General features: G+C 41.1%; 1 protein-coding gene across 1 annotated transcript in view; it reads left to right on the plus strand.

The window, feature by feature from the left end:
* Positions 1–18,541, plus strand: part of LOC128296863 (adenylate cyclase type 6) — an 80,661-nt gene that overhangs the window by 21,241 nt on the left and 40,879 nt on the right. Inside the window, exons 2-3 of the mRNA XM_053032371.1 lie at positions 16,477–16,637; positions 16,977–17,207. Coding sequence (XP_052888331.1) covers positions 16,524–16,637; positions 16,977–17,207 — 345 coding nt within the window. The 5' untranslated portion in view covers positions 16,477–16,523. The remainder of the gene's footprint in view (positions 1–16,476; positions 16,638–16,976; positions 17,208–18,541) is intronic.

The raw sequence follows: 18,541 nt of genomic DNA on the forward strand, positions 1-18,541 counted from the left end.
CTCTACTTTTCCTGTGTTGGCAGTGTAATGAAGGAAAGAATGTTAGAGGAACTGTACTGCGAGGGTACCATTTGGGTTGGTGAAGGGCAAACTTTAACAGTTGGTAAACACCGTGGAACGCTAACCACGGTTTGGAACGCAGAAATTTTGACGATTTCACCACGAAAGCAAACCACCGTCGTGCCCTAGTGGATTCACGTCACGTTACAGTTTTTTTAAAACATTACCCGAGACTGGTTTGCTTGGAAATTCACTCATACTGTTATATTGCTTCGCGCCCACAATAATGTTGCTTTCTCAGGCGTAATGAAAACCCTGCGCACACACAAGGGCTTGTGTGCGTTTTGTGTGTCGCAGGAACGGGTGTAGAATGAACGATATATAAAAAAGCGCCTTACCACTCATAAGCATGTGCAAAAACATATGATTACCTTTTTGCAGCTTCCCTTAAGAGACCGGTGTTGGTTTCAGGCACTTCTGACAACGCAATAGCGAACCGTGTTGCGTGCGGTTGGAAAAAAGTGATCGAAAAAGTTTGATTACGTTGAAGCAGCATTTCTTCCATCCACCCTCCTCACCTTCCCTTCTTCCAAGTAAGAAAGGTGCCCCAGAAGGTTGGAGGGTTTCCCACACAGTGGGCGTGTAGCGGACGGTGACAGCCGGTTCTTCTCCGTCGGTTTTCGGCAGTAGCGACAGAAACATATTTAATCACAGGCACACCAACCAAGGGAGTGTGTCTTATGAAACGTGACGAGATGAAAAATGCGTCATGCAAAAACAAACCAACATTCAGCAGGCAAATTCACTCACGCTCGAACAGGTCCCTTGCTTACCGGGGCTGTGCTTACCGAGTTTGTTCTAGTGCATTCTACGAACATGGTTAATAATTCAGAAACTTTGCGCACATAAAGCTTCGCCAATGCCAGTGAGCGCAAGCCAACGATTCTGGTAGTGGTGGCGTCGATGTGCTTCGTTTGCAGTAGGGAAATAAAAGGTGAGGCTTCTATTGCGACCCGTCTCTAGCCGACATTCACTGACTTGAAGGAACCGTGTTGCTTCAGTCAGTCGGATAAAAATCTTGCTTTACATCCTATGTAAAGGAAGTGTTGTGTCGACTGTGGCTCAACCATACCGTCGTCATTAATCTTCACGATTTTGGCTTGTTTATCGTTTTTGGTACGAATTTTTACACGTCACCAGGCGTCTCCATCTATTGGCAATCCCAGAAAGGGGAAGGAACACGTACGGTGTTGGAACGATCTAGTAGCAACATTTTACCACGAGTTGAAACACCGACAGCAAAGGGGACACAAGGGAGAGACGATTTAGCAAATGCTGTATCAAAGAAATGGGTTTCAAGATGCTACAACAATGAACGGTGTGTTACAAAGAAACGATACATTAGAGCGAGAAAATTGCAAGCGATACGTCTTTAATTGCTCATTATAAATCATTTTACACTTTAATATTACAGTGAAGGATAACTGATGATGTTAAATGTATCAATTGTCACGGTGTGTTTAATGTTTATGTAGAGGAAATGTTATTTATCGTAATTCACATTTATGTTAATGAGTAACAGCCAGAATTTATCGGGTAATGAAGACACAAAGGATAAAATTTAATATTACAGCCGTCATGTTTGAATTTCGGTTAAAAATATAGTTCGGTAAGTTGTAAATCGTTAACCACGAATTAAACGTAATAACGAGAAATTGTCAATCAATGGTTTCGTTTGGTTGGATTTGCTTTGTATAGAACCAGAAGAATCACCTGACATGAACGTGTTGACGTTTCATGGGTACGGAACCCACCCGTATTTCAGACATGCGTGTCGTTTGGCCGATGGAACCTGTTACCCGTCGCATTGTCAAAGTTGTCCAACCGATCAGAGGCATAAATAATATGCGTGATGAGATGCTGAAAGCTATGAGCCGGCGCTTGATGAGACGAAAGTGCTGCACTGGTAAAAGAAACGCATCAAGCCGAACGCACATCTTCATGCATGATAGGGCCCAATAATGAATCTCTTCCTTTCGCTTGATAGCTTTTTTCTCTCCACATTTTGCTAGGCATTGGCAACGGTCATGTCGGCAGTCGCGGTAGGCGGGATACATAAACAGAAAACATCTCAATAAATGCCGGTTTCTTGAAGTGGGAGTGAGTGGGATGGTGGAATGCGTACAGTATCGTTCTCGGTGCTGTCAGTGCTGTCCGTGTCGGAAAAGCGTGAGAAACAAACCAGCTGCGGTGTGGCCGATCGTCCAACGAAAACAAATGAATGGGGGCAGCATTCGGTTGAGCGGTCAAGCGTTTTCGCAATGATTTGGATGTTGTTCTGGGTCGCCATGGATAGGGTCATGGTGTGTAACAGTTCTGCGCATTGTTTTGTACAACAACAGAAAGTAATGTAATATTTCAATAGCATATTCATGTCGACCGTGGCAATATTACAAACCCGTTGGAGAACAAAAATGAAACCATAGCACTAGAAGGACTATTTATGATAGTGTTATGGTACCGCAAGTAGCAAACAGTATTAAATTCTTTTACATTTTCGCTAATTTTAGAATATTCAATGACAAATTTGAGTTCATTGTCAGTATCATCACTTGTCTAGCGTACTGTTGGTATAGACAAGGCGCCAAGAATTAATTAATGCTAGTTATTCAATGTTTCCCACATCATGAGTTATTACTAGCACCAACAATGTCTAGCATCAATATACTGCGTTCTGGAACAGGAGAACCTATGTATCTGTGAACGGTGACTTAAACAAATACATTAGTATCATTAATACCACTCCTCAACTAATCCTGTACCTATTGTATGCTTTCTTTACTATCAAATGCCTTCGAAGAACAAGCATTTCTAGCGTTACTCATCTGCTTTGCGGATGTAGCAACGATGGACCGCTGAGCTCGAGGTATTCCTTTCTTATACCTATTACGATAACTGACCATTAACAAGTTCAACAATATTCTGTACATTTGACACCCATTGTAGAAATGCCAGCATCATGTTAGCTGACGTACATTTACCAATGCTTCCTGCTGCTCTCCACTTTGTATGAGTTGCAGAAGATATGCCAATAGAATAGAATAGACGAGCAAAACTGGAAGTGAAATGCAATGAGCGAGTTGTGGAGGTGAATCATCGTTTTCTAGTTTCGGATTTCACTCATTACACTATTCACTCATGAAAACTTCATATGATCACTTATCAGCATAATCTCTAACGTAGTTGTTCGTGGTAATTAGAAACATAACGTGGCATATTGTTCTTACCATGTACTCTCGTTAGTAATTATGTGAACCCGATTAAACGATCACAATAAGAAATCAGCTAAATTTGCAGAGCTTTCATGTTTACCATAAATGTCAACGGGCTTCTATTATGCTTTCGCGAATATCGCGTTCCTACGGTGGATTGGATTGCTGCATCACTAATTCAACGTAATTTACAATGTGTCAAAAGGCTTTATTTTTGGTCGGTGTCCGCTGGGACTTTATGTGAAATACCGCTGATTTCCATCCATGGGTTAAATTGGTTGCGATTTCTGACGATAATTCCCATACCCCGATTCCCGCTGCTGATGATCGACAATGGATCGAATCTCGCACAGAGGAGCCGTGTACGCGTATGTGATCATGGTCTTAATTGTGCTGAGTGGAAGAGCTACGTCTCTTTCATTCTTCCTCACCTTCTCTCTGTCACTCGGTTTGGTGGTTATTTTGCTATGTGCTGCAGTTGCCCATCCTATCAATAAGAGCTGGGCACTGTGGTTATCCGCATGGTGACAACATCAACAGCAGCCGGTTTTGGTTGCAGTGTCGGACAGTCGATGAATACCTCCCCGGACTAGGGAACATCGATGGATTTGCTTATGTCCAGAAACCGAACGCTAGTGCGTGTCTTATCCACCAGCAGCAGCACTCATACCAGCACACTGCCACTGTTTCCTGGGACGAAACCATTGGATGGTTTCCGTATGCTGCATATAGCACCAGCAACGGGACGGAAACGTGCCAACTTGATTACCTCATATTCTGCCGTTCGAAACAATGGAGCCCGAAAAGCCACGGAATGCAACACCACTACCACCACCACCACCACCATGCTCCCTGCATTCACCCTTTCGCCTTACCTCGTGCAAGTATTCGCTCGATTGCACCCGTGCGTTGCTGCAATAACGGAAATGTCAATCAAAATCGGCTTCAGCACCGCCGAGCGTATCGAACGTGCCCGGCAGGTTTGATCGGATGAAATGGTTAGCTTTTACATTCACATCTTTCCACTCATTGCACACCACCCCATGAAATGTCGGCTACCATGTCGTCTCGCACGCCATCCTTTACCGCCTTTAGCTTTTCCGGGCTGTGAGTGCCGGGTAATGTTCTACCGTGCACTGGCAGCAGACGTGTGTTGTGTTGTGCAGTCGAATGCACCGGGTGCAAGTTGCCAAATGCATGCTAATGTCGCTGCAGGAATACGGCAAGGATGAGCGTAGGGTTCAGATCATTCATTCCTTGTTACCGAAGATAAACTTCCGGAGTGTGTATCCTACTAATACAAATCAGAAATCCCTGTGCGTTGTTAACAAGGTAATATAGGAGAAAATATTATGGTACTCCTAGGTGTGCGTACGTTACATGGAAAACATCCAAAACGGTAGGATTTAATTATTCCATCGCAAAATGAAGAGCGTTGCAGTTGTAAAATATTTAACATTTTGAAACAATTTAATCAGTTTGATGGTTGCACAATATTTATCGGATTTTGTGATTTTTTTTGTAATTTATGAACAATGAAAAGTATAAGATAATTTAATAGAATTCATAATTAATTTCAGAACTATCAGAAATAATAACTGAAGATTAAAGTAAATATTGACAGCAGTTTAGTCCATCTGCCATGATCGAATTGTGAGTAGGGATAAGGTGATTGGATGATCACAGTCTTTTGAAAGATTATGATTTTCTCTTGAAAAATGCGTTTTTTTAAATTTCGAACACTTCGTTTCATTTGAATCTTTTGAATACGGTACGTCTCCGAACTAAAAGCTGCCCTTAAAGCAAGGCATAAAAGGTGCTTTAATTTTAAGTATCTTTTTCGTGTCCATGTGCAATAGGATGGAGTTATAAGAAGTGAATGTATTTTACACAAGAATTTCGACCAATAATTGTAGAAAGAAGCAAAATGCTTCGTAAAAACAGGATCATGTCTGTTCACCTGTGACCTTTCTGCTAAGCTGTGGTTAATTCACACCACAGTTAGTCATCTTTTGCTTAAGGTAGGTCAAGACCGACATCAAGCGAGATGTGACGGGATCCAATAAATGGGAATCAAACCCAGCGATTTACTGAGTGAACAGTTCACATAGACTAATGCCGCTATTACAAGCATTCATAACAGCAGATAAGAAGGTGCTACAGATGGTTCCATACGTCATATATGTTCATTTTGATGTCGATATACTAAGAGTGCAGTATAGCACGCCTTTGGTTGGGGTTTTTTTTTTGGTTCGGGAGGAAAAACATAATCAAAGAATTTATTTCCTATCCATCGATTTTTTTGCTTTTTCTACCACCGGGTTATACAGCAAACCACAACGCATGAGCATGAGTTATGGATGCTCCACTATCTCTCCGCTGCCTCGATATTAATGTATATTTTATGAATGCCCGTTGGATGTGGTGTAAAAACATGATAAGCTCGGATTGAGATTTTCGATCGAGTGTGGCTTATGGGTTACGGAAGCATCCGTTATGAATGTGCTTTCAACGATGAAATATAACCCCCGTACTGTTTCGACGTGGCTTAGCGTGGTGTAATGTACCGCCGAGTACTGGCATGAATGATGGAAACGATTTTCTTTTATGTTACATTCACCCTCCGTGTGGATAGTGAACCGTGGGTCATGCATATATATGTATTTCCATGTAGCCGAGTTGTTCTAGTGATGATTATTTAATTTCTCTTAAAAATAGTTTCCGTTCGTTGTGTTACTATTTTTACTGGCATGTAATCTTCTCACATGAAAAAAGGAAGAAAAAAATGTTCATTTTATCGAAACGCTTTACTTCAAATCGAACCCAGCAAGTACCTGTAAATCTGAAGTAAAAGCAATCGTTTCACGTACGGTACTAAAATCAGAACCGTAGATTCCTTCCCTTAAACGTGGTATTTCCCGAATATGCTTCCCTTGCGGTTATGCTGGATGAAAGAATGTAAGGATAGCATCGGTAAGCTGAGAAGAAGGGCCAGCGCAATTTCAGCGCTCACTACCGAACGAGGCCATCGATTGCTGCGGGAAAAGATAGGGAAAACATATGAAGGCATCACACAGACGACGCTCCGGCTGTTCATCATGCATCGATTTTCGAAATTCCATTCTAAAGTTTTCCGCGAAGAACCTGAATCGATTGCTCCCAAGAAGAACAAAAAGTTAAGGTGGTAAACTTTAGCCATAACGGAAAATTCCGGAACGCGAAAACTCGCTAGACGTTGCCTCGCTCTGGCCTGCGTATGCTACCAAAGTATTCGCTTTAGTGAGTGAAAATGAGGTGGTAAGACCGCATGGTGCATGGCATCTTTAACGGAGGTAAAACTGATTGACGGCCACTTGGCACATGCCGGAAGTTCGCTTAGAATATCATCGGTACCTAATTTGTTGCCAATATTGCCAAACTAGGTCGAGGTTCGAAAAAACACTGCGAGCATGTCGAACCTAATTGGAAAGTTTTGCCCCTCGTTCGTTAGCCGAGACACGAAGCGCCACAAAAGAAACATATCGAGCATCGATTGTATGGGTTACCAACACATTCGTTCGCAGTGATGGTGATGGTAAGCGAACATTACATATGAATGTGAATGGCGATAATCAACATCACAATGACACCACTAACACTGATATCTATTGATGATGTATGATCAACATCTGTTTTTTGATTCAAACACTATCAAAAGAACATATGCATGAGAAAACAGTTTTATTTGACCATTTGAGCTTTCACAAACATTCGCTTCGGGTTTAATCTTTCCACATCTCGAAGGAATTTATTCACCTTCCTTCCAAAATTCCAGGTAGGGATGTATATTTGAATAAATGGAAATCTGTTCTGCATCCGTTCGAATATCTGTCCGATAGCCGTGTTCACCGGGATCATCCTGTCTCGGGTGGGCAGGCATGGTATTATTTGTGATTCTTTGTTAGATCAAACATCCCCAGGGGTAATGCTGATGCTCTGTTTGGTTAGCTGAGAATGGCATGATGATTCTTGAGGGTGTCCTAAATTCGTTAGAATTTTTAGGCAAATAAAACAAATATGGCAGCTGAGCAAAGTAATTGGCGTTTGGTGAACTGGTGTACTAAAATCAATGCTCACTTTAAATGATTTTGGTAATAAATTAGTTCAATCTAAGATCGTTCATTCTCTCTCCAACTAAAGCATAGATTGATCGACGTCATCTGAGCACAATCGTGCGATAAACATCATGATAATAAAGTATATATAGTATAAAGTAATCCGCCGGATTTACTGGCAGAATGATTGACTCATATGAAAGATGTTAAGGTATCAGAGTTTAAACTATTTTTTATATCATTACTAATTTCTACCGTTTACTAGGGCTATGCTGACTGCGGACTGAAAACTGATCTTATTTTTTATTAGGCTGAAGAATTTTTCAAATTCGTATGAAAATGTTAATAAATAACTACACACATTCAAGCCCCCAAAAGTTAAAACACTTATAAACAAACTATTTGACGTTGACTTTGCCTAGGCTGCAACAAAAAGTCATTTTAATGTTGATTGGGATTTTAATGTTTAAAACGTTAATATCAATTCTCACGAATGAGATTTTTTTTTTCTTGTGTTTTAACACATTACATATTCCATCCATAGGAAGTGGTGACGAACAAAGCTGATCAATATTATCCAAAGTATGTTATTTTTTTGTCCACCTTACCATTAGGACGACTTTATGGTGCTTTGTATTTTTAATCTCTTTCAATCTTACTTTTTGTACCGGATCGACGGAACTAACAAAAAAAGAGTTTCCTTGTTGTATGAGCACTTTTGCCAGTGTGTCGTTCGATATGACAATACGCCAAGCGAACACCGATGGAATACCGGAAACATGAAAGGTTAAGCAGCAAACGCCCGGTAGCAATGTCCGAAACAGTACCGGCGATACCTTCCGGTCGTTGCAAAAGGTTATACACAGAGTAGAAAATGCACATGAACACCATGTACACCGCTCCCGGTGCCAGTGTGTTCGTTTTTGTATGTGTGGCCTGTTTTTGGCTTTGTTGAGTCTTTGCATTCCGACACATGTTTTATTCATGAGGTACGCTTTGCGAATCTTTTGTTATGCATTGTTCCTGTGGCCTGAGGAAAAGGATGAACCTGGTGGATTGTCCATTTTGTTTCTGCCAACCACATTTCAACGCCATGCGAATCAGTACAGGAGATCAGTACCGATAAAAGCGTACACAGGGTGGGCAGGACCGGAAGAAGTTACCATCGCGGTAACGGTCATGGGAACGTAGCGTACCGTTCAGCAGCTGTTTGACTGCTGCTATTGCAGCGTTTCATCTTCCAGCAATGATTTAATCTGAAGAGAGATAATAAATTGACTTTACCCGGTGAACCGCAGCTACTCCCGGTGGCAACGTTGGTAAAAGTCCGGACCACAAAAAAAAAAATCTGCAACACAGGGCAGGGTAGGAGCGTTGGAAATTGACTGAAAATGAACCAAATTCCAATAAATTTGGAAAGAAAAAAGAAGCATGTAAGAAAGAACCGGCGGTGATGGTGATGACCGTGTGGAAGGCATCCAAAGGAATATGTGAGCAGATATTGCCTGTGGCATTTGATGGAGCGTGGGCAAGCATCGGTCGACTGTATTAGCAATTTTAAAACACGGAGAACACAGTATCGTGCATATTGCGACTCACCCAATTTGCCAAATAATTTATATGTAGGTTGAACATACAGTGGCAGTTATATAAAGCCGACATAACATATGAATTTCATGTAAACCTCCAGATAAGTAAACACAGTGTTTTATAATTTTCATTACTTTTTTATGACAGTCAATACAAGAATGACAGTTTGCTTGCTAAATACTTAAGAAGTTTTAGCTTTCAAGTGTGATTAAAATTGTGCGAATCATTTGAAAATACGAGTTTTTTAATCATAAAATTTTGGAAAACTTCAGTCAATTTCTTCAAATTTTGCCCTCAATTCCGAATACAGTCAGTACATGTATAGTCTGAAATGTATGTTACGCACTGTAGCTCTTAAACCTTGCAAAACAATCATCCAATTTCTATGTTTTTCAAAATAAAAATCATCAAAAAACAATTTTCTTTAACTCTGTGGAATACATCTAACGAAAAAAGGATAAATGGGCGCATCCGTGTTGACAAATTACCGAGTCCATTAATATAAGCTCTGTACCGTAAAGCATCAAAAACGGCAATAAAATACTTTAATTGATTTCCTCTTGCCCTGTCATCGGAACATGTTGCAAAAAGCTGAGCAGCGTCGGATGTCTGCTGCTAATAATATGCCCAACCGCACCACAAATTTGAGAAACAGTATATTAATGAACACGAGCAGCTCGCTTCGTGCTCATTAATCATGTGAAGATAAATGAAGCCTTCGGCAATCAATCCGTCTCTGGTGATAATCCGCTCTACGAGCCCGTCAGTATCAAACACACGTGACCGACGCTCTTACGGCTCATTTCAACCCGATCGCAAGATTGATGCGATATTCCCAGCAGAGAACCAGTAGTGCGCCCGCACATGATAAGATCCGTCCGTTTTAAGCCTACCTTTTGTAACCTTCGGCAAGCCTTTATCATTAGGACTAAGTTTCGTTAATTGAGCTGCTGGATCGCAATTGATATGGGATGCCCGGTGGGAATAATAATGATCCATTGAACATGGAAGGGGATCACGCATTGCGCGCATCCGTTCGGCGAAATGTGTCCATTTCCATTCGGTTGATTTTCACCACCCAAACCCGGAAAACGCGTAGGCACATGTTACCATTTCATGCTTCAATTTACGCTTAATTTCATCAGCCGGTGTGTCGGTGGCGCACAAGCTACCTGCCTGCCCGGAAAGGGACTTGGTTTGACGCAAAACGGAGCAAACGGAAATCAAATTATTTTTCGTCGATGGCCATCGGAAAGCATCCATCAATTTTTGGGCCCACGACAAAATGAGCGGAAGCGACAGTACAAAAAACGTAAAACAAAATGTCCGTACGCACAAGGGAAAGGAACTGGGGTACAAAAAATACGGACAGCTTGTAAAACGTTCGTATAAAAACAATCATCAATCAATACACATTTCTGATGCAGTCTATTGGGTTTTATTTTAATTTTGTGTGCTGTATTAATTTTCACCCATTTCGTCTCTCCATTCCGGTTCGGTTTTCGGTTGTGACCGTTCGGTTTTCGGTTGTGAGCTGGTTGACAAATGGTGATTGATTTTTCAACTGTCCATGTGCGGTGTGTTGGGAAAGCTTTTTTTCTTTAATTTTGCCTGCCTGCCTGCCGCTCATTAGTACAATAAATACAATTCGTGTCGTGTAATTTTTATTTCTCTCCCCCATTGCCCGTAACGTTACGCGACGATCGTAACGAAACCCGTCTGCTAATGCTCTATTGTTTGTTGAGGGAAAGGACTTTGCAAAAACTGGTCGGCAATCGGGGCAAATTTAGGGGTTTTCATTTCGCGATGAACTTCTCTTTCAAACCCATCCTAATGACCGTCATGTTCTGTTTGATTTTAATTAGAGCGCACAGTTTTGGGCTGGTTGGGCAGCGTGGTTGAGTTGTTTTTTTTTGCTAATAAAAATCTACATCTTGTTAGGATGTTCTTTGGAAACATCAAACAGAATCTTTACAGGACGCTTTGGGGAAAAACGTGATAAATGTTATGAACTGTTAGTATTATTAACATAAATTATCAGTTTATCTAAAGGACTCCTCAGAACGAGACTCTTTGAAAATGTCTCTTTATGCGCTAAATAACGATAAATCAGACGACAGACGATAAATCAACACCCCTATAACTATGTTAGTTTTGTTCGTAAAATGTGTTATTTAGCAGGGGTTGCAAGTTCTCCCTTTAATCATTGGATAAAAACTAATACTTTGACTTTAACGTATGATGTTTTCCAATGTTTCCAACATAATTAACAACTAAGCATAATGGGAGACAAACTGCTTCCTTGTAGCATACCTGGACGTGCGTTTTACAACTGTTTTCATTATGTTGTTCCATGGATACACAACTAATCCAAACTACAAGATTGAGTAGAACACCCTAGCACATAGAGTCATTCTATAAAAAGGATTGATATTCGATATTCAATATCTTGTTCACAGATATTAAGACCTAGAGGTTTTTTTTATTCATAAAGAACGGTCAGACCGTATCGATAGATCGATAGAGGAACTAACATGACTAAAAGTGCGTGGTGCGAATCAATATCATTAATAGTGATCAGGTAGCTTCATTATCAACTTAAAGCACACGCTATTTCGCAAGGACGATAGGGACATTACTGTCATTACTGTACAGTAGCTCGAAATACAATGGATTAATATTATAATAAGGATGCAGGGACTATTGATTTTTCTTACATATCCTCTCTCTCTTTCTCGCTCTCTTCCGTCTCTATCTTTTTGGTGTATCGACCTACTAGATCATGCCTAGCTTACTAGACTTATTTTACAACGTAACCGGATAGTCAAGCCTTGCTACGGAGGATTGGTCCTAATGGGATTTTAGTCCGGTTCGTTCGTATTAAATCCGGTGCTGCTACCATCATACCACCGGGTTGCCTTTTCTTACCTATCCATTGATTTTGAATCGCCTTTTAACGTAATTTCTCACTTCTAATGAAAGATTTATCTCATCCTTCTTATACCATTGTCTACGAAAGGGGTAGAAATTATCATAAAATATAAATGTAAATACCTACTGCTCAATTTACTAAAAAACATTTTTTTTTCTAAGAGTATTTCTTGACACTTTACCTACCTTTAGGTAGCTTTCAAATAAGTTCAGATGTGATTAACTTGCTTCCTCCTGTTCATGCGGCGAAAACACATTGACACACACAAACACGTGGCAATATTTTTGGAATTCATGCTAGAATTGTAAATTTCTTTATAGAAATACGGTTTAACTTTTTTTTTCTCGGTTCTTTTTTTTTCTTTTTGTTAAAAATCCACATCCTGCAGAGAACCGGACCTGTCTCTTTTTGATGCTCGTTAATTGTATTTAAACACAGTCAGTTCTGCGAACCAAAGCTACGCCTCGAAACATGGGTCCGGTTCAAGTACGTTCTATTTTTCGGAGGGCAACAACATTTTTGAAAAATTAAACCCAAGCATCATATTTTATTCAGCGTAATCCTACGATACTGGTTGATGTTTTACGGCGTACCAAGTGTAGTGTTTTTTTTCGTTACCATTTTAAAGATCCTTCGACTTCGCGCATCAATCAGGCTAAACCACCGTACAGTGTTGTGATGGGTGATGTGTTCGGCTGTCAGATTACAACTCACAACACTTGAACGGCGGTATCCTCCTGGCCGGGTGGCATGGTGTGGCAAACACTTCAACGGGAGAAATCTTCCGACATTAGCGCTCTGATGGCTTTTCCGAAAGTGAATGCATAAAAGCTATCGGATAAAGCGGCTCGAGCAGGCCTCGAGTACAAGTCTTTTCCGAGCTGTTTAACGTTTCACGCACAGAGAACTTTTTTCGCTACTCGCTACTGCGAAGTATGATAACAATCTTTTGCTTTCTTTCTTCCGGCGCCACTTTCTACTGCAAGATAATCGAAAATCCCATCCTGCAGACGATTGGTTTACAAGATTTTCCCGTATTCGTATGTGCGTGCGGCTGTGGGAACGGTGCGAAGGACGGAAGGACGAGCAGAAAGTGTAAGCAGCTGTAAGAGTGACGGAAGATGATCAATCGGTCGAAAGGGTGGTGGGTGGGTGGGTGGGGAAAACTCATCAGACACAGTTTATTGCTGATTGACTGTCAAAGTCAGCGTGTGTGTATGCAGTTTTTTTTTCTATTTACAGTTCAACACAAAACGAACACCCAGCACGAATGGCAATCGAACCAAACAAGCCACACAAATATCCTCATCACAGGCCGAGCGAGCTGAAGCAGCGTATTTGCTTCTCCGTCATTTTTTGTTTTATTACGTTCGGTTTCGATTCTCCGGCCAGTTCCCTTTAATAGGGGCAGCAGGTAGCTGCCATGGAGGCAAAAGCTCTCGCCACAAACAGGGCGCCATCGTCTAGATCGCAAGCTAATATTTACGCGACCACAAAGCGGCCACAAACTGGTGGTTTTGTGATTCACGGGTAGGAAATCAGGTTCGCCGTCCACGTTTCCGAACCCGTAAGTCAAACAAAAGCGCCCCGAGTTGATAAACAAATTCCACCGGTTACTACCACTCTCGCCGGCTGGGACATTGGATTCACCCACGACATTGCCATTGCGAAATGAGATAAGAGGAAAGTTTGCCAAGGTTTTTTTTTGTTTTGTTTTGTTTTAACAAAGCCACCTCATCACAGTTGGCTCATTTAATTCCGATACGGGAAAACCACACAGACATTGTTCCGTGCTGGTTCACAGAAACACATCGTGGTTACCGGAAATAAGATATAAAATGAGGTACTTTTTTAACTTCAGGAATCTCTGTCGCATTTTTCCGCTTGACACGGTGGGTAATATTAAATTAATCAACAAATTGTTTCACATGGATGTTGGTTGTTGGTTGCTTTTAGTGAGCGCTGCAAGCGATACGGTTAAATAAAACCGTGCCTTTACACAGCGGGACTTGACAGTCGCCGGATTACTGGATAACACGGACGATAGGCACATCTTCATTTTGTGATAATTCGTTTATTATGTAGGATGTAGAATAACTTTTTAAACAGTGTACAGCAGAAGTGTACAATGAAACGCCAATTAAACGGGTGCCATTTATTCAGGCATTTGCTTATTCTCGACAACGAAAGTTTCAAAGGAAATTGAAAGTATTTGAACGTTAATAGCATTTCGTAAAATATGCTTAAATTCTAAAGAAAACTACAGTGTTTCGTATGCCACAATAAAAAGCAAATAAAACATAATTTATACATCTGAAAAAAAGGTTTACTTATCCCGCATTATACACCTACAAATTAACACAAAATGAAGACGTGCCTATTGGTTGTGGCTATCCGAGTTATCGGACAACTTTTGTGTTCCGATCTGTACGAGTAATCGGCATTTCATTAAATTATCTAATTAGCACTATTGTTGAAGATAGAAACCTGGAAAAGCCTGTTCTTAGTTTGTTGAAAAATATAGTGGGAAATTGTTTTGTTTGTTTGGTGTAGTAATTACTAGCATTGACCATTTAAGGCTCAATTATATTAAATTTTCAAACATAGTCTATTAGTATAAACATTTACAAAATCATGTACAACGTTGTTTCTTGATTGCTTTTTAGCGCAAGTTTATCCTTTCTATTTTCATTAACAAAGCGTAATAGTAATTGAACCGAGTAGCATAAGAAAACAGCGCAACGCATTACTCCGAACCAGCAAACAATCAAACTTTGGAGCAGCTAAAATAATGAACTGATGCAGTAAATTCGCCCGCATAACCGAGGATCAGCTGTGAGCTAAGCTGCCGGGAATAAATATTTACTCAAGCTTCCCGTTTTGCTTACGCCCCCGGATGCAGTTTCCATCCGCCCCACGAGCGCGCACAAGTTCGCGCTAAAGAAGCTTCCGATCGGTGATGAAACGAACCGAAATCAATTAGACGGGGCCGCTCTATTATTGTTACTGTCATGTGCCTGCATTCCCGTGACGAATTTCGATTCCAGCTGAGAGACAAAATCAACAACTTCATTTGCCATCATAGCCGTCCGTCGTACAGCTTTCATTCCGTCTTGCCATCTTGCTCTTATCGTTCCTTGGCTTGCGCCATTGTTTCTGTGACCGTGCGATGAATTACGTTTATTTGACTAGTCGCTTTTGCGGTGCCCGGAGGAAGTTTTCGATGAAGTGCTAAGTTGAACGTGGGCATTGATAAAGGGGATCGAACAGATCGCGTGCTTTCGTGCTGGTGTCGAACAGGTGGCAGCCGATGGTGTGGCATGAAATCAAATCAGCTCTTTCAGGCGGCGCCAATAGTTGCAGGTGGTGTTGGGTTTTGCTTGGAAAATAGCCCACGGCATGTTGTCTTTACATTTCACTGTCCTCGAGTTGCTTTGTGATAACTTCTAATCTAATGCGAACGCTGAAGAGAATGTTTGTTGGCATATTGAAACGTTGTTGGATAGGGTGTTGAAGCAAAAATGGTCAGCAGGAAAAGGGTCTCATACTTCAATATTCATTCGCTCTTCTATTTAGATAAGGTATTCCTTGAATTAATTAACATATTTTGCTTCGATTAACGTGCCAACTCATTGCTTCGCGGAATACTTGGTCTAGACAAGTAATTATTCGTTGCAGCAACATCAAATTAACCTCTATCATGTTAATGAGATCGTACCATGATGGTTGGAAACGATTCGAATGGAAAGAATGTAGCGAGAAGAATCTTCCTTGAGTTAAATTCAGTGTGCGCTAGCAAATGGAATTTTATTTGATTAAGAATTAATCAATACTGTAACTGAAAGTCAATTTAAGACATATTGAGTGTTTTGTTCTAACGTAAGGGGGATGAGCAAGTTCAATGAAGTCGAATAATCTTTTCAAATGTTTGGGCTTTAGGAATATCCAGAAAAGTATTCAAAAGACTATATGAGCAAACAGTAGAGTTAAAGCTCTATTAAAAGTTATCTAAGTTACAATCTATTTGCTGAAACTCTTATGGATCAAATGTGTTTCTCTTAAAGCATTTTGTAAATCGTAATTTTGAGAAATCTTCGAATTACTCCAATTTTAATTCATTTTTTTAATTAAGCGCTATATTCATACTTGATAATAACTTGAAGATAATAAGACATTATTATGCAAAAAAATGGAATATATGAATTGCTAATACTATTGCATTATATCATAAAATAATTATATAGTTAAGCTCGCATAGCACTAGTTTTAAATATCTATATTATAATTCGTAAAGCATGCAAAGTTAATGATTTATATTATTAAATAAAGTTTATTAATAGTTAAATATAAATGAAAAGCTATACTTTTTGTTTAATTCTTTTATTTTTACCATTTATTTTCCATTATTCGATGGAAAAAGCTAATTTTTTCGTCAATGACTGGGCGCCTCCATCAAGATCCAAATTTTTTTATATTAAAACCGTTTATACACCGAACGATGGACTTAATAATTGTAACATCAATTTCATAACACTTCATTCCGATCATTATTAACGTCATGTTTTTTTGTTTCTTTTTCCTTTCTTAGATCAAATACCCTAAGTGGACGTAAGTTTCGAAAAACCTGCTATCAACATGACGTCACCACTGCCGCTGCTGCGTTCCTTTTCAACCGAAAACCAGAACCGTGACTGGAGCAAGCGGTTTTCCCTGCGCATCAAGCAGAAAAGCAGCAATGATGGTAAACTGGTAAGTATCGCAAAAGCTTTTAGCTCGCCACCATCGAATACGGCTTCAGTTACGCCGCTATGATTGCACCGGCGAAGCTTGTCCGCTTCTGGGTACTCCGACGGTGTCGGTACTCCGTTTTCTGTCGTTTGTGTAACACCTGGGGAGGGGCGGAAGACACTTACACCAACATTCCCCCCCTCCACCGTATACACATTCACAACCGTACCCATCCTCTTTGCTCACCCGGCACACTCACACCGTTTCCTTGTTTGTTTCGTTTCTTGTGTTCTTTTTCTTCTGCTTCCTTTCGACAAATGCCCCAAAAACACCCGACGCACACCCGCGCGCACCACGCAGGACTTTGCATCGTTGCGCAAGAACAAATTTGCACGCCGCTGTTCGTCCCTTCGCCAGCAGCCCACCGAACAGACCACGTCGAGCGTAACGCTCGAGCTGGAGTCCGCCTCGCCGGCACATTCCATGACCATCCACGAAAACAGCTCACCGAAGAAACCGAAATGGGAGGTCATCGAACACTTCAAATCGAACGTCCGGGGACAGGAGTCGATCAGCAGCAGTCTCATAGCGGTAAGTAGTGTTATTCTAGCATCTCTGTGTGTTTTCGTTTTTCTTCTCTACCCTCCCGGTCCTGTGTTTGCGATGGGACGTTCCGTATTTGACGGTCCTGTAGCAGTCACAAGTGGTGGGTTCTGTGTTTGCACAGCAGACGATATAAAAGTACACGATCGTTAGCCCATACCCGGTAGTGATGCTCCTCTCCAGAACAACAACTCTCCCGCACAAAGCACAGCGCACAGTACAAACAAACAATAACAAAGTATGATTTATGTGTGGTCACTGTGGTAGAATCCCACCGGTTGGTCCAAACAAGAATCGTGTCGGTAAGCTAACTTGCCAACAACGGTGCACTGTTGCTACCTGACAGGATGAAGAATGAGTGTCCGGTTCATGAAGCCTATGATGGCGTTGTGGTTGACGTGAGAAGGAAAACAAGATTCTATCGCATAGATTGTTAATTAAAATTAAAGTTACGATAAGGTATTTCACCGTAATTGATGATCTAACCCGTGACGTCCTGCCGGCCCATTGGAATGGGAATGGTATTCCCGCTGATCAATCGGCCGTGATGAAACTTTTTCCATTCCGAAGTGTTGCGCGTGAAGCCTGCACGGGAGCTTCCACTTCACGTAAGGACGGTACGGTCTTTCAACCACCCGATGGGTACCCTGGCAGTGAGCGAAATTATGAATGCGTAGCGTACGGAAATCGGCGATGCAATCGTGCGTAGAATATTTCCACACGTTTCCATCAGATTGATACCGTTTCGGTTGTGTTACCTTTGATTTCATTCCGTTTCGACGGCGTTCGAACGGATCGAACGATGTCGTCGGAATGTCAAGTAGCAAAACCAAAAAAAAAAACCACACAAACGTGGCCGTGGAAGGCTGGTAGAAAAAAAAGTCGTCTGCAAACCAGCACCGGCCGTGTGGGTAGTGGCATCGAACAGCATCACGCGCTCTGTTTCGTATTCAAATTTAATAAAATGTAAACGATACCATACCGATGGGATTGATGCGCTGGTTGGCTTCGGTGGCTCTGCGATGTGATGTGAACCGGAACGAGATAGTTGTGAAGGTATCTTTTTCTTCTGCATACAGACGCACACCGTATAAATAGAAGTGTTCTGAGAAAGAGATGTTTTTGTATTGCATAGTACAGCTTTATAACAGCAGAAGAAGAGATGATGTTATCTGCTTTGTTGGAATCATTCGAATAGCTTGACGTTGTTAGTCAGCTAACGCATATGTTGTTTATAGTGGGACGTGCACTAAAGCTTGGTATGATTTGGAAGCTGTTGTTTACGATATCTGCCAATCTGCTTAATAAGATTGACAATGTCT

This window comes from Anopheles moucheti, chromosome 2, assembly GCF_943734755.1.
Source record: "Anopheles moucheti chromosome 2, idAnoMoucSN_F20_07, whole genome shotgun sequence".
NCBI lineage: Eukaryota > Metazoa > Arthropoda > Insecta > Diptera > Culicidae > Anopheles > Anopheles moucheti.